Source organism: Myotis davidii, unplaced genomic scaffold, assembly GCF_000327345.1.
Source record: "Myotis davidii unplaced genomic scaffold, ASM32734v1 scaffold395, whole genome shotgun sequence".
NCBI classification, from domain to species: Eukaryota; Metazoa; Chordata; class Mammalia; order Chiroptera; family Vespertilionidae; genus Myotis; species Myotis davidii.
The window spans coordinates 3,592,435-3,618,739 of record NW_006287904.1 but is presented as its reverse complement, the minus strand read 5'-3'; the positions used below and the strand labels follow the sequence as shown (position 1 = coordinate 3,618,739).

The following is a 26,305-nucleotide window of genomic DNA, read 5'->3' as shown; positions in this document are numbered from 1 at the left end:
TTGTGACCCAACCATAAAATTATTTTTGTTGCTACTTCATAACTGTAATGTTGCTACTGTTATGAATTATAATGTAAATATCTGATATGCAGGATGGTCTTAGGCGATCCTTGTGAAAGGGTCGTTCGACTGTCAAAGGGGTCTCGACCCATAGGTTGAGAACCACTGGTTTAGAGTGTCATATCTAGGAGAGAGCTATTCAAACACTATTTTTGAAATTTCACCTGCGTTTCTTTGTAAGGCTGATTAATTTGTTTTTCACAGCAGAACATATGTAAGTAAAATGCCCCATCACATAAGTAACGGGTAGTCAAAGGAGTTTGTTCTAATCAACAAAGTAAGTAATAGAGCAAGAATACTTCTTACTCTGATATAAATTATGCAAAGCGCATTTTCCATAACTGCTTTTCAAACAGCTTGTTTACATTTTTTCAACATTAGAACCCAACATCCCAAATTATTAATCCACTTCATGATTTTCCAAAAATATTTTCAGAGATTATGAAGTAACCATCTGAAGTATGCGTGAAGGAAATAAAATAAACCTAGTAAGATTTTACCAGGTCAGTTTTATAGAGAACAATCCATGACTCTAAAAGCTAAAGAGCAATTTGCAGATGAAACTCATGAAAACTATAACACATAGCTGAAGTATTGCATGTGATTAAACTAGAAATTACTGATAATGTACCATTATATTATACCTTTCAAAAATCCTTTTTATCACTAATTTAACATCAGAGCAATATTATTTCTTGGCCATAAAGTGAATGAAACCAAAATAATATATGTGCCTTTTAAAAAAAAATGAGAATAAATTACTTTGAATGTATCAATATAAGGATATAATGCTAAGAAAAACTCCTCAAGGCTGCAAAATGTCATGGTCTTTCTGAAGGTATTGATAACTAGAGTTTTCTACTTATCTCATGGGCATGTGTTACAGGTGCTTAAATTTCTTTTTTTCTAGTGGATTTTAGTCCATGAATTATTATTTCTAGCTTTCTCTGTATCATCATCAAAAAGCAGAAAATACTAATTTAATATTTTTTCTTGATGAAAAAAACTCTTCCCTTTAAATGTAAAACAAGGTTTTCTCACAATTCATAGCATGCATCCACTTATGAAATTCCCTGTTCATGCATGGTGGATAGCACTGGCATCCCCAACCAAACCTTTCAAAAATCAGAATTAACTCGTCCTAGCTGGGGTTGCCCAGTGGTTAGAGTGCCCGCCTGTGGACTGAAGGGTCCTGGGTTCATCCCAGTCAAGGGCAAGTACCTGGATTGCAGGCTTGATCTCTAACTCTGATCTGGTCACGTGTAGAAGGCAACCAATCGATGTGTCTCTCCCATATCCATCGATGTTTCTCTCTTTATCTCTCCCCCTCCCTTCCACTCTCTCTAAAGATCAATGGAAAAATATCCTCGAATGAGGAGTAACAAAAAAAATTGGAATTAACTCCTCATTGTTCCTTATTAGACAGCTCATGAATTGAAAGGAAGTGTGGCTGAGTGAAATACTATGCAAGTCAATCAATCAATTAATTCTTCTAGTCAATTAATTCCAATTACAGTTAGAGTTCTTCACTTTGAGCTTAAAATAGATGAGCAGTTCTTATAATGATTTTTAAAATCTTTTTGTTCTAGAAGTATTTTCAATGGTTTGCTTTCACTGCCAGTTTCTTGAGGCCAATTTTATTTTTTTTTCCTGTCTTCTCCCTCCCTCTACACACAAATGAAGAATTCAATTCTGTGAAATATGGAGGTGTACAAAGACTTTGAATTTCATACTGAATAACTGAAAGATGGTCATTAATATGCATAAATATCTTAATAAAGAAAGGTTGCTGCACACAACAGGATAAAGATTTTGGTGGTGCAAGACATCTATCAAAAAGACTTAAAGACAAACATATTAAAGGAATCTAAGTTTCCCTTAATGCTTTAAATTTTTCAATTAAAATATTTACAACTGATTTTTTTTCTTTAAAAAACAAAGCCCAGCCATTCTTCTTTAAGTATTTCATAATCTCCACTATTATTTTGTCATTTTATACCATTTTGGTCTCGTTAAGTGAGTCTATACCTTATCAATCCAATATAGCCAGTGCTTTCTCTATTAGCATCTTTCAAAAGGCTGTTCTCAATTCTCTACACCTTTGAAAAGTTCATTTTATTCTTCTCTATTTTGATTGTGTACTGTGTGTTTAAACAGAGACATGGAAACTAGCATAGGATACACCTTGACCCTCCTCAAATATAAGGCTATTCATGAGCAACAACAAAATGAAGCCGAATATTCAAAGGCCACAAGGGTCAGTAAGACACCTCCTCCTAAATTGGTACCTGCTCAGACACACTAACCATGGGCATTAAGAGGCTTGAAAGTGTCAACCCTCCTTGACACAGTGATTCTATTTCTAAGACTGAAATCATAGGAAACAGTAATGAATTAATACACAGTTCCATTGATCATGGCGGCAAAAGAGTAGAAATCCATGGTGGATTGATTAAGTAACTTAAAATATCTCCATATGTAACATGCAACTTTATAAAATGATATTCAATACTTTACTAACATAGAGAAGCAATTTGTAAAAGATGTACCATGACCAGGTTGGTTGAAACTATAATATATAATAATAACAACACTGGTAGCAGTGATTGTCTCTGGATGGTAAGATAATGAGTAACTTTTACGGCTAACCTTTGATATACTTCTGATTATTATAATAAACATGTAGTTTTTCAGAACAACAAATTAACAAAAACGATTAGTTTAGAAAGATAGGAAACAAATTCAATAATTTCAAAGTGGTTTGCATTTAATCACTGGATTATGAACAATGAAAACATTTTTACTTTCTGAATAGTTTCTAAATTTTCGTTCCTGGCCTGTATTATTTTATAGTCAGCTAAAAATGTTTTATTTTGCCAAAGCAATTCTTAGACTTTCTGCTGCTCTGCTACTTTAAAAAATACCAGGATTAATTATGGTCCCTGCTTCTGGTCTTGGCTTATTACATTAAGACCTTCCAATATATATAATCCAATAAGCAAGCAAACAAATTTTATTGCTATGTCTTTGTTGATCTATATGCATAGAAACAAGCGTTTACTAATGATAATAACTAGGTGATAGCGTCCAATCTCAACCTTTTTCTTCCTTTTAAAGGGAAAATCTAAATTATAATGTTATAAAAAAATAAGAGGGATAAGGGACAAAGGAGAAAATGTGTAATTTGAAAAAGAGAAATAAATCACATGCAAACAAGACCTGGGATATTATATTATCTGTTTGTGAGTTTGGCCATTTCTGAACTGTATGGAGCCCAGTATCAGCAACTATACTAAAGAGGCTTACACACCAGCTGGATCTACTTCGCTTCACAAAACAGACATATTGCTACAAGTGTGCCTAGACATTGAGAAATTCCATAAATGAAACATTTAAAAAGAAGAAGGCTGCCCAGTCAGTGTGGCTCAGTGGTTGAGCATCAACCTATGAACCGTGAGGTCATAGTTCGATTTCTGGTCAGGGCACACGCCCAGGTTGTGGGGCGTGCAGGCGGCAGCCAATCAATAATTCTCTCTCATCATTGATATTTCTATCTTTCTCCCTCAACCTTCCTCTATGAAATCTATAAAAATATTTTTTTTAAAAAAAGAGGGCTAATACTGATACTGTCTTCTCTTTAAGCTCTCCATTCTTTCATTTCAATATTATAGGAACATCATTAAAAATATTATATGAACTTTAAAAGGAAGGAGCATTAATATATCCAATGACTCAAAGCTCTACTCCCCACAAAACACCATGCATATTAGCACAACCCAACAACTTGACATAAAATGGACGCGAACTAGCATACTAAATGTAACATAGCAACGGTTTGAAAATTAAGCCAAGTTTTAAACAATTCACACAGAAATTGCTGATTGGCAACCCTAACAGAATGTGGCTTTTCAAAACACCCATTACTGTGTCTTTTCAGCTCTGCAGCTTACTAGCTGTGTGACTTCTTGCAAGCTTCTTAACATCCCTATGACAGAAGTGTTGTTTGTTTTGTTATAAAAAAAAAAAAGGAAAGTAATAATACTTACTTCAAAAGGCTTAGGGGGATTAAGTGAGACACAGCAATGCAAGTAAAGTGCCAAGCCAATGCCAGGCACTAGCAAAGCACTCAGTAAATGTTACAAGCTACTCTTGGCACTTTTTACATTTTTCTGAGTAGCCTAGATCTAAAAGTCCTCCAATGGATATTGAACTGACATTTACATTAGTTTTAACCTTAATTAGGATAGATCCAATCTAAAATAATCAAATAATGGTTTGATTCATCAGTTCCAAATAAACAAGTAACCATTTTCTTAAAGTAACATGTTCATTGAAAGTTGCGGAATATGACTATTTTTTCTTGGCATTCAAGGCTTTTTGCTTGTATATACACTGAGTAGCCAGGTTATTATGACCATCCCATCAGTACAATGAAGTGAATTAGTTATGCAAATAATAATGATAATACTACTACTACTACTACTAATAATAATAATAATAAAACCTTGAGAGTATTTGCTTAGGAAGTTTTCAATATTCAGTATTTTTGGAAGTGTCAATGAAGTACTGATGGGGTGGTCATAATAATCTGGCCGGTCATAATCATCTGGCCACTCTGTGTATATTGTAATGGTGTGTAAATAAGTATTCAATTTAAGCTTATATGCAAATATTATATTTTTACTTGCTGAGAAGGTGCAGAATGATTAGTGTATTTTAATTGATATAGAATTAACTGATAATTTTTGTATATATACAGAACTGCTAGGTGTTCATATTTCTGGGTTGAAGGCCAGGAGGTTGGGAAGTAGAGATGAGGAAGTTTGGGGCAATGCCTCCCTGCGAATGTTGTGGAATCTAGAAAGGCTGAGAAGTTGGAAGGAGTCTGGTTGGGGCATAAAACATATTAGGTAGCTATCGACTTCTCTTGGTAGATTCCAATTTGTTGTTTGAAGATGTGTATCAATAATTACAGTCTAGCATTTAAGTACACAACTGAGTGGAAACCAACCACCTTTGACCAATAAACTACAACTTTTTTTTTTTTAATCTCCTCTATGCCCTAATTATCTCTTCCTAAGGCCACGGTAATATGCTAATGGTCTCTCTCCACTAACAAAAATCTTAAGATCAGTAAGACACAGACCAGCTGTTCATTGTATACAACCGTGCTTTCACCTCCAAGTATGTCCTAAAACTTTTCCCACGTGCTGAAATGATTGCCAATTCCTATGACTTAGAAGCCATGAAGGAAGCTCTCAGGCTCTGAGGCTCATTCTGCTGCCTACACACGCACAGCTGTAGATGGAGAACCAACCCACAGCCATCTTGCTCCCTCCACTACTCTTATATGTTTAGGGCAATACTATATGTAGCATGGACATGTACAGTGAACCTTTTTCTAAGCACAGATAATGTTTTTACAAACTTACACACACACAGAGTCCTGACCAAAATTATGTTGGTTCCTCAAATAAACTACAAACAGAAGATGGGCATGTTCCATAGTCTATGCTTCTTTTGTTGGTAGCCCGTATGGAACACCTGAGAAGGACATTTTGATTTTACAAGGTTTAAGAACATGGGCTTTGTCTCACTTCCAAGTCTGCCAGGACAATTTTTAATCCTGTGGGTTCTTTGGTCCGAAAGTTTTGTTGGTGTCATAGTTTTAACATTCACCGTAGTATACACATTGTTGAATTGAGTTCTCTGTTCAGTTTTTAAAGTAATTAAAGGCAAATTAGGATGTTGTAAGGAAATAAATGGGTACTGGTGAAAGAAGAGTGTTTGGGGATCTTATCATCATTTCAGAGAATTTATTCTATTAAGATTTGTGGTTGTTTTCCTAATCTTAGAGGAAGAGTCATGGCTGAGCGCCAGGAGCAGTGGTTATAGTCTTGGTCTTCTGTGAACTGAGTAGGTAAGAAAGATCAAGACACGAATCTCAGTTTGTGCTCCTGTAAAATGGTTCCGCTTTATCGACCTCGAATGTTGTAGATTAAAAAAATAAAAATTTAAAAAGTATCATTATTCCATGGGAAAACTTTGTTTAAAAATGTTATAGTAAGAATACTAACGTTACAGAAGGCACATGCATATTTCATTTCCAAAATTAAATGGGAAATTACACATCTGACACTCAAAGGCTCATAAATTTTTTCAAGTGGGGAAAGGAATACAGCAAACATATTTTCTCTCCTCACTAAATCTCCATGGTTTACCTATCTCATCTAAACAACCTTATCGTCTCTGAGATATTTGAGAATAATAATATGAGAAAATATAATATTTGAGAGAAATGATATGCAGTTGGACCAATGTTAACATATGTGTTACTTTGAGCCTGAGTATTGATTAAAATACAAGATTGTTCAGTAAATAAAACTTCATTGTTTTTCTGGAGAGCAATGCAATTCTTAGTTAGGTTTCTGATCTTTGACTTCAAGTGAGATGACTTTCAATGTTTTTCCTATAAAAAGCGCAGAGGAAATTTACCATGTTTAGAAACAACAAGATGCCAATCAGCCACTCATGGATGTCCAAGAGGTACCTGGTCTTCTTCAGAGGACTGTCAAGCCAGCATCCACATGAGGGTGCCACTCTGTTTATTCACAGCCAAAGGTGAAGAAATATAACAGACGTGGGAGGAAAGTATGGTGTTTTTTTCTGTTTGTTTTGGTAAAAATGCAATTACTTTCAGGGAATGAAATGCCTAGGGCAGTGGTCGACAACAATCTCACTGTATGTGCGAGTCTGCACGTGGTATTTTGTGGAAGAGCCACACGCAAGGGGCCAAAGAGCCGCATGTGGCTCGCGAGCCGCAGTTTGCTGACTACTGGCTAGGGGGTCAAAGACTAATGATTCCCATTTTAAGCCTTTGCCTCTTCCAATATGAAGCAGAACTGATGTCCATAGATTCTGATGCACTGCTGTCCGCCCCTCTCTGTATCGGCCCACTGAGAAGGTGGGAGATCCCACAATCCTACCTCCTAGTGCAATAACCATCCGTCACTTCAAGATTCTTACCAAAGTCACCTGGGCTCAACTGCTTCACCTAGAGAGAAGCGTTACTTAGTGCTAGAACAAGTTTTATGGTTCTTCTGATTCACCTAATAACCAGCTCAGCTGACCATCTGTTCTGGAACAAACAGGCAAGCAAAGTACTAAAGTCACTAAGATCACTCATCAAATACCTAGGTCTGCCCTTCTTAGGAATCAGGGCATTGAGTTCTTGAGCACTAGACTCTGCTGGTGGCCCCCAAACCTCTGCCTTTAGACCACTCTTCTTGTTTCAGGGTGTCTGGGACCTGCGACCACTGTCTTCAGTGGGTTTGCTCATTCCTTTCTTGCTGTGTCCTTTTAGAGTAGGGGATTTAAGGCAATGACAGTGGGTGGATGTGAAAGACAATTCAAGAATATTCAAGAAAGAATATTCAAGAGATGACAACCTTTTAACATACAAATTATCCGGGACTAGTTAGACAGTTACTCTGACATATGCAGAAACATTCCGATGCATGTGGGGTCTTGCCCTTGACTGATGTTGGCCCTTTGGAAAGCACTAGTGCAAGTAGATGGTTTTTAGTCTCCAAAAGATATACCCTAGACATGAATCCTTTCTCTAGATTGAAGAAAAGGAAAGGGAGTGAAAAAAAATTACTTAATAAATGATCCATGAACTGTTCTGGGCTTAAAAACATAAAAAAAAAAAAAGAAGCCAGAGAAAGTGTAGATCAAGGAAGAGAGACAGAGAAGGGTAAAACATCTCATATAAAGCAGACTCTTCTATTTGTAGCATTAAATAGTATTTATAAAACCACTGTTCACATTTTTCAGCCTCAATCTTGAATGTCAAAAAAGCAACATTATAGAGAGTATATGCATTATAAACACTGTTTGCGGTACCAAAATAGCTCAGAGCCTAATACCTCCGCCCCAGATTTCCAAGAGGCTCATTTGGTGTTGACACTTAATCTGACAGTTAACAAAGAATTCCAATCGAAAGCATTTCAAAGTGCTCGAGAGTGAAACCTATTTCTGGCAATATACTGGGGAAAGAGAGCTAGAACTAAAGGTTGAAAAACACAATATGGCGAATGTCACCTCAAAATCTCCATTCATGATCAACCAGAAAGCAGTAAATTCTACAAGAGAACCGGTCTCAAACATGGCTACTAATATTCATGACCGTGTGATTGCAAAGTGAGTGTGCATGAAAAAATAAATGCACTATCTGTATTGGTGGAAACTATATCAAACTGTCTAGTTGACCTACGGGCTTTTCTGTTATGGGCTTTTAGAGAAAGGGGAGAAAAACAAATGGAAAGGAAATAGTTCCTTGCTTGCCTACTTTGCAATCAGTGTGTGGCATCTGAAAGTCACAAAACAACAGCACAGAATGGAGAATTAAAAGCAACAACAATAGCAAGAACTCAGGGTACCTGATGGAGAGGGAAGATGTGAAGGATTAAAGGACAGTGACCTTTCCCTTTCTACAACTGTTCAAAACAGGAGGCACGTGTGCCAATAATCAAAGTGGAAAGCTGATGAACGCTAAAATGTATTTTGCCAGCAAAGTAGAATGCAGCCACAAGACCTGATAATTCTGAAGCTTCAAGGGCTCTTAAATATTCTCCACTTCAAACTCTCCTGCAGATGAGTAATTTAAGCCCAGAGAAGTGCCCAATGTCCCCGAGATAAGAGCCAAGCTCAGCCTCTGGTCTCCCAGTTTGTGCTCCTCCACCATGGCCTTCACTCTAGTTCTGCTGAGCACAGACTGGGCCTGGAGTCAAGAAAGAGCCTCATCTGCATCCCTTCCTGTCCCAACGTCTGGTGATCAGAAAAGAAAGTGTTTTAACCGTGTTTCTTTGCTTGGCACAAACGTTCACGCCAGTGACATAGCATTCCTAAAAACTATGCAATGCACACCATTTACCAAGCACAGTGTAAAAAAAAAATGAAATGATAACACACACGTTTTAAGAGAATGCTTTACTCAGGACAGCTTTCCATTTCATGTGCATTTGGCTTATAAAAGTGACTTGCTCTGTACTCAAAAGAGACCCAAGTTCAAGAGAAAGACAGCTCCAAACGTCCAAAGCAAGTAACTACTCAACTCATCTTATGCTTCTGCTGGGACCGTGGAAAGACAGTAAGATAGAAGCAAACACTGTTTTGAAGGAAAGAAAGAAACAAACAACAAAAAACAAACCAAAAAACCATCCTCTTTTTAAAGCTAGAACGTACCCATCATCTAGCTCCAAACTGTCATTTTGCAAGGGACAGACACTGAGATGGCAGATTTTAAATGACACAGTTCAGGCCACACAGCCAGTCAGTACAGAACAGGGTTTTAGAGGCAGGAGTTCTACCTCCAGGTTTGCTGCTTTTTCTACTTGAGAAGCCGCAAAAAGAAATACAAGGACAATTACCCTGCACATGTCATTGTTGTTTTAAAATGCCTGTGATTTTTAACTTGAGTTACGTTTTGCCGTAAAACGTGTCACGGCTTTGTTTATAATCGCAAGGGGTACTGATGGAAGGAAGGACAGTATGTTTCAGGAGCTGTTAGAGACCAGGGAATAAATCCACCTCATCGCCTGAATTTTATAAACTTCCCTGGTCCTCCGATCATCCTCCCCAGATAAATGCCGCACGGCTGCTGATAAGAGCGAGCGATAAAGAACACTGCATTTTAAATGTCACGTCCTTTGAATTTTACACTGTGCTCTTACAAATGAACACAGACGAGAAAAGGGAAATGCTAACTAAAGGCGGCGAAGGGGCTTACATTCGCGTGCTGCTGGTCTTATTGATGATGACAGACTTCCCTGTCTGGTCCACATTGTGGTCCAACCCGAAGTAAGCGGCCACACGATGGACGAGCATCCTCTGATAGGAGGACATCTGAGGGAACTTTTTGTAATGGTTACTGAAAGAGAGGACCGAGACAAAGTGGGATCAGCGTTTTTGTTTCTGGCCCGAAGTACATTTCACAGGTACACACACACAAAACCATTGCTCTCTCGTCCAAACCGCTTCATCTCTGGCATCACTTCTTGCTCCCATTTTGAGACAAATTGTCCACTTATTACAGATGCATCGATTAGGCGACAATAAATACCTTTGTTTCCTAGTTGCGCATTTCTCTCCCCAAGGGGAACGCAGTGTCTGTTTGGAAAGTGCTCTGTTTTAGTCCAGGATACCTTATCGCCGGAGCCAGGCACAGGACAAACGAGACGACATACTATGGGAGTGCGGACGCCTCGCTGGAGAGGTGTCATTACACGGTTTACAGTGACAGCGGCACAATTATTTCCAGGCATAACTGACTGCAGCCAGCTGGAGCCCATTAAAAAACTATCATAAAAATGAAAAGGGTCGCTTCTTGTTACAGCTACTCTATGCTAATCGGTGGGCCCCGGTTTATAGTCATTTTGTCAGGAATTTAACAAGCAGGAGCACACATGGTCCAAGCAACAATTCCCATTAGCATAGAGCTCCAATCGCATCTCCACTTAACACATCAGCAAACATATTAAACGCTTTATCCATCCCTAAACCTTTCCAGAGTGAATAATTCAACCCAAAGACCAAATTAAGATACATTTTACAAATTAGCCAGAACTGCCATTTAACATACTTGTTGTCACTGATGAAATCAATAATCTCCTGCTCCATTTTCAAGAGTATCATCCTATCCCTGCAAAACAAATGTGGAAATGTAGTTTTTAATGGGCTTTCCATTGCCAAAAAAGACTCAAAAAGTTCATTTGGATGCATGAAGTAGATTGTGGCTCCAAACGCTTATCTAACTCTTCTTTTGAATATGCTATCTCATACATATGGTTTCATTCCTCTTAAGATTATTTCTAAACTCACTGGTGAAATATTTTGTAATAATTGACACATTTGCAGTTTTCATGTTAATTAGAATATGCAAGGTATTAGGCCCATAAGGCACATCAAATAAACTGTATATTTGAAAATAATTGGAAACTAGAACAAAGCAACGCCCAATGCAGTTATAGAACTGCATTGAAGCATAATTGGTTTATTTGATATAGATTTTCCCCCTCTATTTTTCCCCTTAACCCGTATCTCTTTGTGACCAGGAAAGCAGAATTTTAAACTAGAACTTATTCACCCAGGAATTAAGACTCTCTATCAATAGTAAGTATACAAATCCAGGAGAGGGTTTTAAGGCATCAGAGAAGGTGTCTATACTTTACAACTCCCCTCTTAGAAGTACTTGGATGAATGCGTTCAACTATAATATTCCACTTGAGTCTTCTAAAAATAAGAGGTTTGTTTAAGAATTTACCTGGAATTATTCTTTAGCGTGTTAATCAGAAACTCATGTAAGTCTATGCCTGTAGAATCCGTGTATTCTTGGCTGCAATCTGAAAAAACAGCATGATGGAGTTGTCAGGAATGAGGGTGGAGGTAGTTGGAACGAGGGACGGGGGTGGGGGAGTCAAAAGGTTTTCCCAACCTTTCCCGTTTCCCTCCTGCTCAGGTAAACTTTAGGTGAAGCTATTGATATGAAAGATACATCTTTCAAAATGAGCAGTCTGACAGACTACCGGTAACATCAGGATAAAAATTAGACTCAGGGATTGAGAACACCCGATAGATCCTGAGTGTGGCAGACTCAACCATCATGGAGGCACAGTCTGGGTGGGTGGTGGGCGGAGTCAATTATCAAGGGTTCCTTTTGAGCTTAAAATCCACAAGGGCATGACCTCCACCTGACAGGTACCCTCAACCCACAGAGAGAGCTCTGGAGTTGGAGACCTCATGGAACCCTCTTACTCTTAAAACAGAGAAGGCAAAAACAAAACAAAAAAAAAGAAAAGAAAATGAAAACCCTAAGGCTACCTAAATATTAATCAATACAAAATGCAGCAGGATGGTAAATATTTCTAAGTCTTCCAAATCTTCTGATTCTAGCTAAAGCTTAATTCCTAAAACCATTTTAGGATGCTGTATTTCTTTACTCTTGTATACACCTTGAATTTTAGATATTCAGCAGCGAATATAAGCAGATAATGGTTATAGAGCATAATGTTAGAAGTAGTTGCTGTTCCTCAGCTGATCGAATACCCTATACTTTCTCAGTTACTGACAAAAGTCTGCTGCGAAGCTATTTGTTTGTGGCATTGTTCAACTTAATTTAAATTTGTTTTTACTTCTGTTTTCTTTTAGGTTTGTACAATTCTCTGTATGGCAACAATTTGAAAAGTCTGGATTGTAGGATTGCAGATTTAGAAGGAATGACTTTTTTTGGGAAAAACTTTATTGAAGTAGAAGTGTTTTAAGTGAGATATTATGTAGCAGTATATGGGTTGCACAAACCAAGTTCATCTGTGGCAGGTAAAATGTTAAGTGTGTATTTCATTGACATGGATACATACACCTGTGCTTTGGGGAGGATATCACTTGTTGACTGAGAATTGCTAATCCACTATCTGTCCTTAAAGATAAACATGAAAGTTAAGATATAAAACTGGGTATCATTGCTGTTCATCTATCTAAATTAATGGGACTAATAAACCTGAAAGAAGAGCAAATTATATTCATTGTTCCTACACACTTATCTTTGAAAACAGGAGGTCCCAATGAAAATCCAAAAAAAATGTGATCTTAAAAATAACCTTTTAGGCTACACAAATAATGACACCATGAACAGGGTAAAAAAATCAAGTTCACATCTTACACACACACACACACACACACACACACACACACACACAAAATTAAATACGGAGTTTGGTGGGAGGTGAATATGCATGTAAAAATCTAGAATTATTCTGTGATTCTTCATTTTTCTAAATTGAGTACGTTAAGAAAACTTTCACATTCACCTTTTGATAACATTCTGATCTTGGGTTTTTCAGAGGATTTATCTTTGTTTTTATCCTTTTCTTTTTCTCTTTCAGGGTCATCTTTCCTAGATTTATCCTCCTCTTGCAGGCTGGGGAAACTGGAAAGCTGTAAATGAATTGATTCCTGTTGGGGGAAAAAATATAATAATTTAGGGCCAGATTTAATCATTTCTGTCTGGCTTCCATTTTGCATAGAGCTTATCACGTACAGGCAAATGAAAGCCAGGAGCAGTGTTGTTTTTTTTTTTTTCTTAAATGGTAAAATATTCAACCTGTCAGAAAAATAATTGCCCTTGCAGGTGAATTAAAGTTCAGGAGTCAGTGGCAGGTCAGGAGAAACATCTAGCTCTAAAACTTTGGTGCCCGATGGTTAACCTTAAGCAACTTATGTTCCTGTAGATCACAACTCTTGTTTCCTCTACACGTTTACTGGTGAGCACCTAGGAAACAGTTCTTTATCAGTCAGCTTGCATCTCAGCCACTGCCATGTCTCAAACATGGAGTGGCTTCCATGGTTCTTTCCTATGAGCTCTTGTAAGGAGAAACTGGCACAAATACAAACAGACAGATGTTACGAATCATCATTACACATAGAACAGACATAAATAAAGGCCCTACCAGCCAATTTACAAGAAAAGGTCTACTTTACCACTGTATCAACAATGATTTTTTTACTATTCAGAAAAACCAAGCTATATAATCGCAGGAATATTAGGTATGCATTATTGTCATACATGCATGGTTTACAAATGCCCCTAATAAGTCATTATAATATATAGTTACAATAAGCATCGCCTTTTAGAAAGGGTAGAAACTAGAATTATATTTTCATTCAATTATATATAAATATTTAATACGAGTTTAGTTTTAGCATCTGTTAATCCTTTCCAAAATGTAAGGTTCTCTTGGACTATTGCTTGGTATAAGATTGACCATGTATAGTATTTGCGCTGAATCCACTTTTGTATTTATTTATTTTGCACTGAAAATGAAGCATTTTGTATTAACTTGTATATCAGCCATTTGGTTGATGGTATGTTCACTGTTTTGAAGAAGAATGAGCCAAATTATGTTTTTTAGTTTTATGACAATCCTATGCTATGATTGAAACGATGACAAATTAGTCAACATTAAGCCCACATGTTCTTATGTAAGAGATCATTTGCTGGGAAAGCTTTCTTTCACTAGTGACATTAAAATTTATGATGTAGGGGAAAAAATATTCCCAGTGACTAATAGTGTTTTTCACAGAAAACTAAACTAGTGCTCATCTACATGTGACTAAATGGATGCTGTACCTCCTCAAATTATGGCCAATCTGGGATTCTTACTGGTTCTTGGTTCACTTGTCCGATCGAACAAGCATAAAATCAAAGCCCTCCAAAGCCAACTTTCTTTTGGGGGAGGGGCTGCATTGTGAATTCATAGCTGGAATAAGAAGTCACCAAGACTGGAAAGACATGTGATACAGAAGATGAAAGAGAATACAGTCTCATGAGACATAGTTATCTGAGCGGATGTCCTGACATTCACATATTTATTCTGGAGATGAACATGTAAGAAATATGTAAAACTGAGTGTTTTTATCACTTGATTTGGGACCGAAATGTCTTAGTCCACAACGCTTCAGGCAGATTTTAGGGTTATGATTTGTTTCTATTTGCTAAGACAGCAGCTAGAACATGACTGGTTCTGAAGACAGGAAGGGGTGGGGAATGTGACAGCTGATGAGGTGGGAAACTGAGGGTACCAGGCCATGAAAGTGGTCTCATTGCTTCTTCAAAACCAACTGAACCTTCCAGCCTCCAGACGTTTCAGTCTTAAATCAAAGAGGCTTAGAAATACTCATGTCAGAGCAGAGGCTAACGGAGATTACTTACCAAAATATGGACAAACTCATGCCAGTGTGGACTAATACTTTACTCGGAAAAACACCTATCTGTTCTACACAAACATACACATTATGGTGTTGAAAGAACACACAAAAGTGCTGTAGAGTTGGTAAAAAACAATCTGTTATTTTTTAATATTTTTATTGATATGCTCAATAATAAAATACAGGTGTTAATAAATACATCAGTACAGGATAAGTTTATGTCCAACAACAGGAGAAGAATGATTCAAGTTGCAGTAATACACCGATAAAAGAGGATAACATTAGAAAAGCAGAACTCCTTTAACTGAAGGACAGACTGAACCATCAACTATGGGTCTGAGATCAAGTAGTACAGGTAGCAAGATTTTTTTCCCACGCAGGAAAATGAAGGCAGTTTTCCAAATACTGTGAAATATACAAACAGGGGAAGCAATACAATGCATACGCTGTATACGTCTGCCAGTGTCCTCTGGGATTCAGATCCCATACTTTGTAAGTGCCGGTGGCAGCTAATGAAGGCATTGCATATAAAGCTCAAAGGTCTGCTTCTTTATTCTCTAGCAGTCTAGCATGGCCACTTGCTTCCATGTGTGTCTGGGTACTGTCTGGCATCTCCCTGCTCCCACCACCCCTCAGCCAGTCCAGTCCAAAGAGCAGCTTGCAAGCTCTACTTCTCGCCTAGTCTTAGTTACTGAGCTTGGAACCAGTGGGAGCAAAGCACCATTTGCATCTTATTTCTCTGCACCAATTGTATGGAGGAACTAGGCTTAGGTCTAGGATGGGCACTAGGATACAGATGCTCTCTTAAAAAATCTCCTCCTGCCTGGCCAGTGTAGCTCAGTGGTTGAGCATTGACCTATGAACCAGGAGGTCACGGTTCAATTCCTGGTCAGGGCACATGCCCGGGTTGTGGGCTCGATCCCCAGTGTGGGGTGTGCAAGAGGCAGCTGATCAATGATTCTCTCTCATCATTGATGTTTCTATTTCTGTCTCCCTCTCCCTTCCTCTGTGAAATCAATAAAAATATATTTAAAAAAAATTTTCCTCCTGGTACCTTGCCAAATGGGATAGAAATCAGATTACGTCTCTCAAGGCTGTCCCCCTCTGCCCTGCATTGGAGTAGGGGGACAATGGGGACAGCCCTTCTCCCAGAATCTGTCTTTCTGCAGAGTTAACACGTGGCGTGTGCAGTACATTACAAGCCGTCAATCAACATTGAATAATACAAGCCGGGATAGTCACATGACTCCCCTTTTTCAATCTCCAGTAAAAATAGAAGCACAAATAAAATGCTGAAGGAAAGCCACACATTTCTCAGAACCCAAGGAAAAGAAAGCTTGTGGACGAAACATCTTGATGGCCACTGAAAGGCAGCCTGCTCATGCCCACGACGGGAGTGGCATGTTGAGAAAATGCGGCTGGGGGGGAAAAAGGACTCTCGGGACAAAATCTAGAAGGGTTTTATTTTTGGTCCTTTTAAAGAAAGTGCCCTCAATGCTCTCTGTGACCATGAGGAGAATGTCGAGTATTTCAATTAAAGTACAAAGAGAAAAGCAAAACAAGACCAAACAAAAATAATGATATCTTAAATCAATTGTCCCTCCCCTGGCCTCCGATAAATCATTTCACTTTTGTCTTGACTGCTCTCGGCCTCTGATAAAATAAGGGAAATCGCAGCAGCAAGACTATTTTAATAAAAGCGAATATGATGCCTGCAAGGCAAACCAAAATCAAGGTGAGGTGAAGTTGCCCGTTTTTGTCACGAGAGGGTTTTGCTGGAAGTTGAATTTCTAGAGCCTAGTAGCCTTGCTGTAAGTTAGCAACGCTCACCGTGAGGATATGCAGCAATACATGTCTAACGTTAACTTAAATTCACCATCAGCTCAGATTCCTTTCTGAATCATTTTTCCAGTATGGAGACATCCCCACTAACAGCCATAAAAGTACTTCTCCCAAGTCCAGTGCACCTTTTCCTCTATGTCTAACATTTGATGATAGGTTGTGTTTCTTATAGGCAAATGCATTGGGGGGAGGTGAGAGGTAAGACTATCCCGTACGGAAGGAGATGGGACACTTAGGTTTGCATTTGGTTCAGTCTTATCAAGAGAGAGCCTTTGAGGAAACCCAGCCCTACCGGGCTTACTTTTTAAGTTTTAATCTAAATTCTTTTGCATTCCTTTCCATTTGCAGTTTTCAGAGGGTCTGGAAAACAAACAAACGTAATAATACTCTGTGACAAACCTTGACACTAGTTTCCAACGTCTCATACACAGGGGATGAAGCCAGAGAAACACTTTTGTTCTTCAAATGCTGCTCCTTCGCCCCCAAAACACTGTCTAATGCCAAATTCATACCCATGCACACAGAGGTGGGTCCCGTTCGTGCAAGTAACCATAGTAACAGGGGGTATACCTGATCTTGGAGACTTTCCCCTGCGGGTCTGGCTGAGGATTCTTCACAGACAGCAAGACTGCGGGTCAGTTTTCCTTTCCCGGCTCCTGACTGGGAAGGGGAGAGAAGAGGGGTGGAGGAGAAAATAAAGAAAACACACACAGAACATTCTCAGGCCACCAAACCATCTCCACCTTCACATGACCATCGCAAACCAGATCTTGGTTCTTAACAGACTGCTCAGCGCAGTCTATGTTGGCTCAAAGCATCGGACCCTGGTGGTGATGGGCACAGAGGTGAGTGAAGACGTGAATGGATGGATTTAAGGAATTCCTCCAGCCAACTGTGCCCACCACACTGGAAACACAGGAGGGATGAATCGCTGCCATTTCATGGAAATGCCAGAAGATAAAGGAGACAGAAAATAGTCTACTGAAACGAAGCTGGGAAGCAACTTCACTGAGATGCTTAACAAAGATGACAAACGTGTCCTAGATACCAGCCCCCTGTCTACTTCCAGAAGGAAAGCAGTTGGGAGGCTGAAACATTCACCCCGAATTTTACTTCCACTGAAAACAAAACAAGCAGCTGTTTGCTTTGCAAAGCATGTCAAACCTGCAGGTGTGAACTGGGGATCAAATGGGTACATTGCAGCTTTGGGAACTCTAAATGCTCTCATGGAAATGCACCCAGAGCAAGAAAGGAAGGGAGACGTGAACATGACCCCGCTGAAAGCAGACAGCACCAGCACAACCCAGATCTACCACAATCTCTCCACACAGCCCTCTGAATTGTTGGCAAACCCGTTAACTCAAGGTGTCAAATATGCAACTGATACCCATGCCACCAGGTCTATGTAGAATCCCCAGGACCCTACCTTGGACTTTCTTCTTTCTTGGTTTTGAGCTGCTAGCCGCCTCTGTGTGTTAGAAATAAAGCAAAATAAAAACAAACAGATCATAAATGAACAATGAGAGAGATGGGGGGAGGGGAGAGAGAGAGAGAGAAAGAGAGAGAGAGAGAGAGAGAGAGAGAGAGAGAGAGAGAGAGAAGCAAAAACAGGTGTCACTACAGTGGAGAAATCAACAGTGAGAGCCACAACAGCATTGTAGGTACTGAGAGGACTCCTTTTCTAGCTCCCCAAACTTCTGACCACTGAACTTTCTGCTCTCTGGTTTAGCAGCTATTAGAGAGAAGAAAAGCTGACCTTGAAGCTTTGGGCCATTATGTGGTTATCTGCCTTTGCTTGCTGGTAAATAAAAAGAGTTAACACGTTTGTAGGTTCGTTCAAAGAAAATCTATACAAACTGTTTGTGAGTACAGTTTGTTTTTTTTCTCTACGGAACCTTTTCCCCCCTCATAACTCAGGATGTATTTAATCGTGTCACCTTTTCAGGATTTCAATCACCCTCATTTCCATTTCTACCCCTCTTATAGTTCTCTCTCTGTCCATCCATCTCTCTATCTCTCCACCTCTGGCTGGGAATCCTAGGACTTGGGTTTGCTTGTTAGTAAGAATCTAACCTGAGCCTGCCTGTGACAGTCAGCAGAGCTCACGTCTTTGATTTTTTCCTAGTCTATCGTGAGCCGAGTCTTCGTCTTTCCACAGAATAGCAAATCCATTTTTAAAAACTCAGCTCGCCTAAAGCTGCCTGGGCAGAAGCCTCCCCCAAACGCCTTGAGGTGGTCTGGACATTAGGATGGTGATGCCGTGTGCAAATTCAGTCACTGGGCCATCCTGAGCACCATTTAGTCGGGGGCAAAAATGAATGACCAATAATTGGGAAGGGAGAGGACAGCTTGATGGATCTCCTAGTTATTCCCCTAGTCAAGCTCTTTTGTAGAAAAGAAGAAAGCAAACCTTTACAGCAGTCTAACAAGGAAAAGCAGGAACAGTACACAGTGGCCTGAGAAACGGTTTCCCCCCTTACCTGCAGTTCCAGCTTCTCCTCCTCATCCAGGCTCTCCGACTTGACGATGCCATTCTCCGGAGTGGTCCTTTCCTGCTCCGGCCCGCCTTCCTCCGCGATGGCCTGACTCAGGTCCCCTGGCTCAGACATCCTCTCAGACGCAAATTCAAATAGCAAGCTTTGATGCCCTGCAAGGTCAGGGTGTCAGAAAATCAGGTTAGAGCCGGGTGCAGTATTCCCCGATATTTTTGAGATATTTCATTCCTCCCTTCACATCCTCATTCAAATGCGCAGCTCGGGCATCCCTGCCAATTTATACAAAAAGACTGAAGCAAGATGCCACCCGGCACCCAAGGCAAACACAGGAGGCAGAATTGGTTGCCCTCTCCACACCCCCACCCACCAACACATGCCCTGGTGGATGCCCCTTGCCATCAAAACGGGTAAGCAAACAAACAGAGACACATACTTGCACACAACTCACAGTCCCCGGGACCCACTACCAAACAGATGGAAAAGAGAAAGAGTCTTTCTCCAACTGTTGCACGGATACCGCCCTGTGCTTCTGAGTCAAGAGGTGGTACTGGTGTTTGGCGGCGCCTTCAGGATGACTCAAAAATGATTTGCAAGTTTTCACCCTAGACATACTTTTTTAGGGATAAGGAACCTGGTGCACTCGAGGGGCAAACATCAATTGAAGAGGCAACCATTCAGTATTAACATAGGACCTAGGCTGGACAATAGACCTTTCAGGGCCAGAAAAAAACTGGCTACAAACTGACAGCGACTTGATTCGAAGCATGAGCCCTCTGCCCAGCTGGTGCCTGAGCCCTCTGCACAGAGCCCGGGGCAAGGAGTCTCTGGCAGCAGCTCTGGCCCTGCACGCTGCCGCTCTAGGCTCACAATGGACCACGGCGCTGGACCAGGCTCTGGAGATGGCTTGTCCAAGTTCAAGCTTGTTTGTGATTTCTTTCTTTTTCTCCGACCCCTGCCTGACACTTGCCTTTCTGATGGGCTGCGGTCAGAGGAGGCTCATGAATAATTTAGCCCTGACTTTTTCCTTGGTTTCTTTTTTTTAAGATGTGAGCAAAATAAAGGAGGAAAGAGAGAGGGAGAGAGGGAGAGGGAGAAAGAGAGAGAGAGAACGGGAAGGAGAAAGGAAAAAGAAAAGGAGAGAAAAAGACATTGTAGCCTAAAAAGTCAGCTTTTTTTTTCACAAACATTTCACAGCAATGCCGGTTCTGTTCCCAGTGAGGACAATGGTAATTAGTATTGGACAAATCCATGTTTTGATACATTTCCTGGGGAGTGTTTAATTACCATTTGCTAATTCAGTATCTTGATTTCCGGCAGGCTATAGGAAATATGAGAAACAGCAAAACCACGGCAATTTCTGTTGCAAATTTGCTAAGAGCCACCATGACTGGACAGATGGTAGCTAATGATAGCCTTAAAAAACACTGGCTCCTTTGGCAAAGGATTGTGGGAATGAAGAGGGGACCGGTTTCCTAAAGGCGGGTGGTTTGGGTCTGTGAGTGACTCCTGAGCCATGCTTTTGGGTCCGGGGAGGTTGTGGGCTGTCCCCTTCAGTGCCCTGTGACCTGACTTCTCTTCTTTCCGTGAAACCGGGTATGCATGTAGTTGACAAAAGAAAAAGTTCTGTTTCCTGACGGCAAACAGCTTGTTTCTCAGTGTACGGGGGAGGGGGAGGAGATGGGACTTCTGTTGCCCTAACTTTCTTCCAGAGCTTTTCAATAAAAATCAGAGCGCGATCAGATTTCACACGGAAAATGGAATGAACACATTCGGTTCAATTTCACAAAGGAGAAGCCAGCTCAGTCTCTAATACAGATCCCTGTCAGTTCTGTTTACATTGTGTGAACTGTTCAATGCAAACAGGTGCATTTATGTAACAATAAACACACACACACACACACACACACACACACACACACAAAACCCACAGATAGATGACAGCCAAATGACAAGACTTCTTACCTTTGGCGTAGAATTCCTGCTATAGGTCTCGGCGACTTCACTGGTGGCTTCTGTCTTTCTGCACCAGGAAAATCCACGCAGATCACAGGCAAGCGGAGTCCCATGTCCCCATTAACAGTGTGGGAGGCCCATGGCCATGCGACTCCCTCACACAGAGTGACACATCGTCAACCTGAAAAGAGATGGAAAGTCAGTGCCGGGAATGGCAGTGAGCATGGCAGGGTGAAGGGCGAGAGGGACGGGACCCGGGCCCTAACACTAGTGACCGGCTCCCGGCGCAGTCCCGTTCACAGCTTGCTCCAGCTCCACCTGTCTCAAGCTGCCTGCTTCTCCTCTAATGAAGGCTCCAGCCGGCTGTTCAAGTCAGCGCGGCACCCACGCAAGGAGCTAAAATTAACAATTGCATTATGCACTGAAGATTACTCACTTCAATTTTAACCTTTTTTAGTGAAATCTCTCACTTTATATTAAAACAACAACAACAAAAAAAGGCCACACAAGCGCGTGTGTTCGCCTCAATGAGAACCCGGATCACCTGGGGGCAAAAGTCCTGCCTCGTCTTTGAAAGCCAAGCCTTGGTCTCCGTTACAGATCCCGATCCTTTCCCTCACTGTGGGGTCTGGGACTCCTTCCTTTATGGAAGTTTTCCCCATGGAGCGCAGGCAAAGATTTCGGTTCTGCGGAGGCATTCTCTATCCGGTGAAGGACCCAGAGCACCCTCCCTAGGGCAGGGCAGAGAGAGCTCTCTCCGCTTGCAGTTTGGGGAGAGGCATCCCTGAAATCCTGTTGCAGGGGAAGGCAGCCTCTGTGGACCCCTCCCTCCCCAGCAGGACTGCCGCCGCCAGCTGGGCATTCGGTTTGACAGCAAAGGCACGCTGTCAGAGGGAGTCCACAGATTTGCAGACTCGGAGCCTGCTGAACACTATCCATGCTCGAACTCACGTGCGCTTTCTTTTTCTCATCACTCCCACAGGAGCCCAGGCAAAGACGGCGTGAATGCAAACAGAGAGACGGAGCCCTCATAACACTTGCCAAAACCAGGCTGTCTCTGCCGCCTTTCGCTGCAATTCCACTCTGCTGCGTACCTGCTAATTCCAACAGCATGCACGCCTCTCCCATCGTATATGCATCTTCTTCGAGAACAATAACTGCATCTCCATTAGTTAATCTGCAGTCCTGAAACCCTCTTGCCTCCCTCCCTGGTGGTCCCCCCCCCCCAAGTTCAGATGAGCACAGGTGGTTCCTCGCTGGATTTCACTGCGGCTATGTGAACAACATATTGGGTTACAGCGCCATTTGTTGTGCAAGAGAAAAACAACTTTAGAAAATGCAATCGCTTCTACAGGCAATCATTTCTAGCTTTACGCGTGTTTCATTAAAACGGATGATTTGGCTTTGAAATTTGTTTCTTTTTTGGTTAGAAATTATACAGCTTCTTGAGAGAGAAGCGAACATGTGTTTAGGACAAAAATGATTCGTTCATCAACAGTCATTTTAATTTTTCAATTTGATCAGCTTCACCATGGCTACTTTGACTAACACTCAAATTAAATAGTAGTCAACATGCCTTAAAATCAGAATCTATTTAAGTAACCAGCCATTATCGATTGCCTTGGAATAGACACCACATGTTTTTTGAATTCTGTTTCCATTTCCCAAAGAAAATGAAGTGATCTGCAATCATCATCACCTTTTGCCTCCTTTCTCTGATGCTCATATTTGAACAGTGGCCTTTAATCCAACAGGTGAATGGCAGTGCGTTTTTCAAATCTAAACCTAGTCGCATGATGCCAGTCCCAGTAGGTGGATGCAAGATATACTTCTTCCCATGAAGAAACAGAACAAACTGATACCCACTGAAACCAACTCAAGGCGCGAACAGCCTGGATATACTGGTATGTGTGTGCGTAATTACCAGGACACGTTTTGAAATAGCACTGAGCTCTGAAGCCAGCGAGGTATTATTCTTGCATGCCTGAATCATAAAGTCATCATCTACCAGGATAAAAGTGAATATGGGCATATGGGAATGAGCAGAGAGTAACATATGGATCACAAATATTTTTGTAACTGATTAAAATTGTTCTCTTTGCTAAGAAAGCAGTGCCAGGAATTCAACTCTACTCCCAGCTTTCTGTTCACCAAACTAACCCAACTCTTCCAATGCCATTTCATCTTAAACTGTTCCCATTTCTCCCATTTTCACAAAGAAGCAAAACTATCTTTAACAAATACCATTAATCCAAAATTTAGTTCATAGATACCCTGGCCAAATTTCAATTGTTATAGTTAGAGGGGTGGAGTAAGAAAAAGAAGACACTATACATAAAATGAAAGGTACTGCAGTTCTTTCAATGAGAGTAATATTTTAACCATAATTTAAAGCAGTGATTTTTCAACCTTTTTCATTTCATTGCATACATAAACTGATTACTAAAATTCTGCGACACACCAAAAAATATATTTTCTGCTGATCTTACAAAAAACAAACAAAACAATGCCCCTTACGAAATAGTCAGGTATTGCATGTTTAAAAAATTCTTGTGATGCACCCATTGAAAGTCTCTGATTTAGAGGATGGTATTTAGTCAAGGTAGTTAATCACTTGCAAAACAATTGTTCAAAGTGCTTGCAGCTATTTAAATGAGGAAACTAAGTAAAATCATTACCATTTCACCTTATATTTTTGCTCTTTCTTATTTCCTCAGTTTAGAGTTGAAAATAGTAGCATTTATGGGGTTGTGGGGATGAGAAAAAGAGGAAGAGAGGAGAAAAATACAATGCAAAATATCAAATATTCTGTCTTTCATCACCACTAACAAAATAGATGTGTACTTTCCCTATCTCTCTTTCTCTCCCTCTCGCTCTCCCTCTCTCTGCGTGTGTGGCATATATTAATCTCTGGTCTGTCATGTGGAGAAAGAAAGATCAAACTTGATTCAGATTCCAACAGTAATTTAGTTCTCAGGGGATAGCTGAAATGGGAAATTAAAGTTGAATTCTATTAGCATGTTGGAAGGGTCACTTTCTTAGTCACTTTTCTCATTTTTTTTTTCAACTAAAAGTTAACACAGGATGACTAATCTTCTCCCAAGGCAGTATTGGTACTTTGTGATGAAACAGCATAACCAAGACTTAATTTGAATGACTGAAATGTTTCCCTGCTATGCACTGTTCGTTCTTATTCTAGCTCGTCACAGTTCTTCAAATGTAAACCACTTGCAAATTGTGGTGATATCAGTGATTTGTCAATTTGCCACATGTGATGATATTTAAGAGCTGCACCACTTTATAAACCTAAAGACATCCTATTCTCCAAACAGTATTCTGCTAAAGCTTTAAAAAACAGTAGAGATGTGTAGGGTAAAAAGCAAAAGAACCAAAGTAATTGGAAATGCAATTCTTTCAGAAATAAGAGCAACCATACTATGAACAATGTACAAACTAATCTCTTCAGCAAGTTTGAGAAAATTTCCCCAGGTGACAAAAAAATCAATAAGAAATTTTCAGATAGATTTATTTTCCCAAAGAAACTGTTCTTCAATACAGGTACAAGTAACACTCGAAGAGGAGCTCTACCCTTTAGTTAAACTCATTTTGGTCAACCCAACGCATAGGCATTCTATTACATTATTAAGCTTTGGTGTTGCTACAAAAGTTAGAACTAAGGGGGGAAAGCCTACTTTTAAAAACACAGAACCCAGTAATTCCACTTCTAAATATATACCCAAAATAATTACACTTGAACAGATGTATGTATACTAATGTTTATAGCAGCATTATTCATAATGACCAAAAAATGAAAACAACCCAAGTGTCCATCAACAGATGAATGGATAAACAAGATATGGTATATGCATACAATGAAATATTACTAACTCATAAAAAAGGAATGAAATTCTGATACATGCTTCAATATGGATAGGCTTTAAAAACATTATGCTTAGTGAAATATTCCAGAAACAGAACAAATATTATGTAAGTCCACTTATATGAGGAACCTAGAATAGGCAAATTCATAAAGACAAAGTAAAATAGAGATTACTAGGGGCAGGAGGTAGGGAAGAAAAGAGTTATTGTTTAATTGGTATGGAGTTTTTGTTGGGGATGATAAAAAAAGTTGGGGGTGTAGATGTGGTGATAGTTACACAACATTATGAAAATATTTAACGCCACTGAATTGTACATTTCTGAATGCTAAGGTAGTAAATATCATATTATGTATATTTGACCACAATAAAAAACCTAGGAAAAAAAACACTTTTATCTTCCTGAATACGATATAAATTAGGGCTAAGAAAATCAGAATACCTACAAACAGATCAAAGACAGAAATGATAGGACCACTTTACAAAATTTCCCCTGCTAGATTGAGAACACATACTTGTAAAGACAAGTTTTATGCATGTAACCTGCCCAGGCTTGTCTCTGGCTCTAACAGATACACAATACACGGGACCCTCAGTAATCTCATCCTCATTTTATCCTTCTCATCTTTTATGCTTCAATAAGCTTTGCCGTTTCATCATCCAATGTGGACATTGCAAGAATAAAAAGGTGATGTACAGAAAACCTTCCACTGCATCTCTCCCAGAGTCAATGTGTGTATGCCAACGTGTTCTCATCCACAAAAGATAACAGACACCATTTCTAACTAAAAACTACAACATGATCAATTGTGATGCCCGGAACTTACTCCAGGAAGAGTGCTACTGCCCTACAAACCTCAGGATGCCAATAACCTGGGAGAGAGGACTGGATGTGACAGAGCAGCTGACCAGCAGCTTTGTCCCATCACTGCCCTCCCCCCCGTTTTTTGCAAAAATTTTTTTTATTGCAGATGAGGAGAATCTGCAATAGAATCCACGCCACAGGGAACAGGGCCAATGACCCTGCTGCCATGTTAGAATATGAATCAAATAATCTGAGAGAGCATTGAGGATTTTTAAAAAATATATTTTTATTAATTTCAGAGAGGAAGGGAGGAGAAGAAGAGAAAGATACATCAATGATGAGAGAGAATCATTGATCAGCTGCCTCCTGCCTGCCCCCCACTGGGGATCAAGACAGCAACCCTGGCATGTGTCCCTGATCAGAATCGAACCCAGGACCCTTCAGTCCGCAGGCCGATGCTCTAGCCACTGAGCCAAACTGGCTAGGGCTGAGAATGGTTTTGGTTCAAC

At 40.1% G+C, this 26,305-nt stretch overlaps 1 protein-coding gene across 15 annotated transcripts in view; it reads right to left on the bottom strand.

Annotated features, from left to right (window-relative positions):
* Positions 1 to 26,305, bottom strand: part of ARPP21 (cAMP regulated phosphoprotein 21kDa) — a 144,840-nt gene that overhangs the window by 84,576 nt on the left and 33,959 nt on the right. For 6 of the 15 annotated variants that reach the window (XM_006759606.2, XM_015561268.1, XM_006759613.2 and 3 more), the window contains exons 1-9: positions 21,380 to 21,472; positions 21,123 to 21,294; positions 19,146 to 19,312; positions 18,092 to 18,133; positions 17,236 to 17,325; positions 12,927 to 13,071; positions 11,384 to 11,462; positions 10,703 to 10,762; positions 9,851 to 9,991 (exon numbers count right to left, since the gene is read on the bottom strand). In XM_006759606.2, the coding sequence (XP_006759669.1) occupies positions 9,851 to 9,991; positions 10,703 to 10,762; positions 11,384 to 11,462; positions 12,927 to 13,071; positions 17,236 to 17,325; positions 18,092 to 18,133; positions 19,146 to 19,274 (686 nt within the window). In that variant the 5' untranslated portion in view covers positions 19,275 to 19,312; positions 21,123 to 21,294; positions 21,380 to 21,472. Of the gene's footprint in view, positions 1 to 9,850; positions 9,992 to 10,702; positions 10,763 to 11,383; positions 11,463 to 12,926; positions 13,072 to 15,983; positions 17,026 to 17,235; positions 17,326 to 18,091; positions 18,134 to 19,145; positions 19,313 to 21,122; positions 21,295 to 21,379; positions 21,476 to 21,657; positions 21,678 to 26,305 lie in introns of those variants that run through there. The other 9 variants (XM_006759607.2, XM_006759610.2, XM_006759609.2 and 6 more) reach the window with 6 other exon arrangements.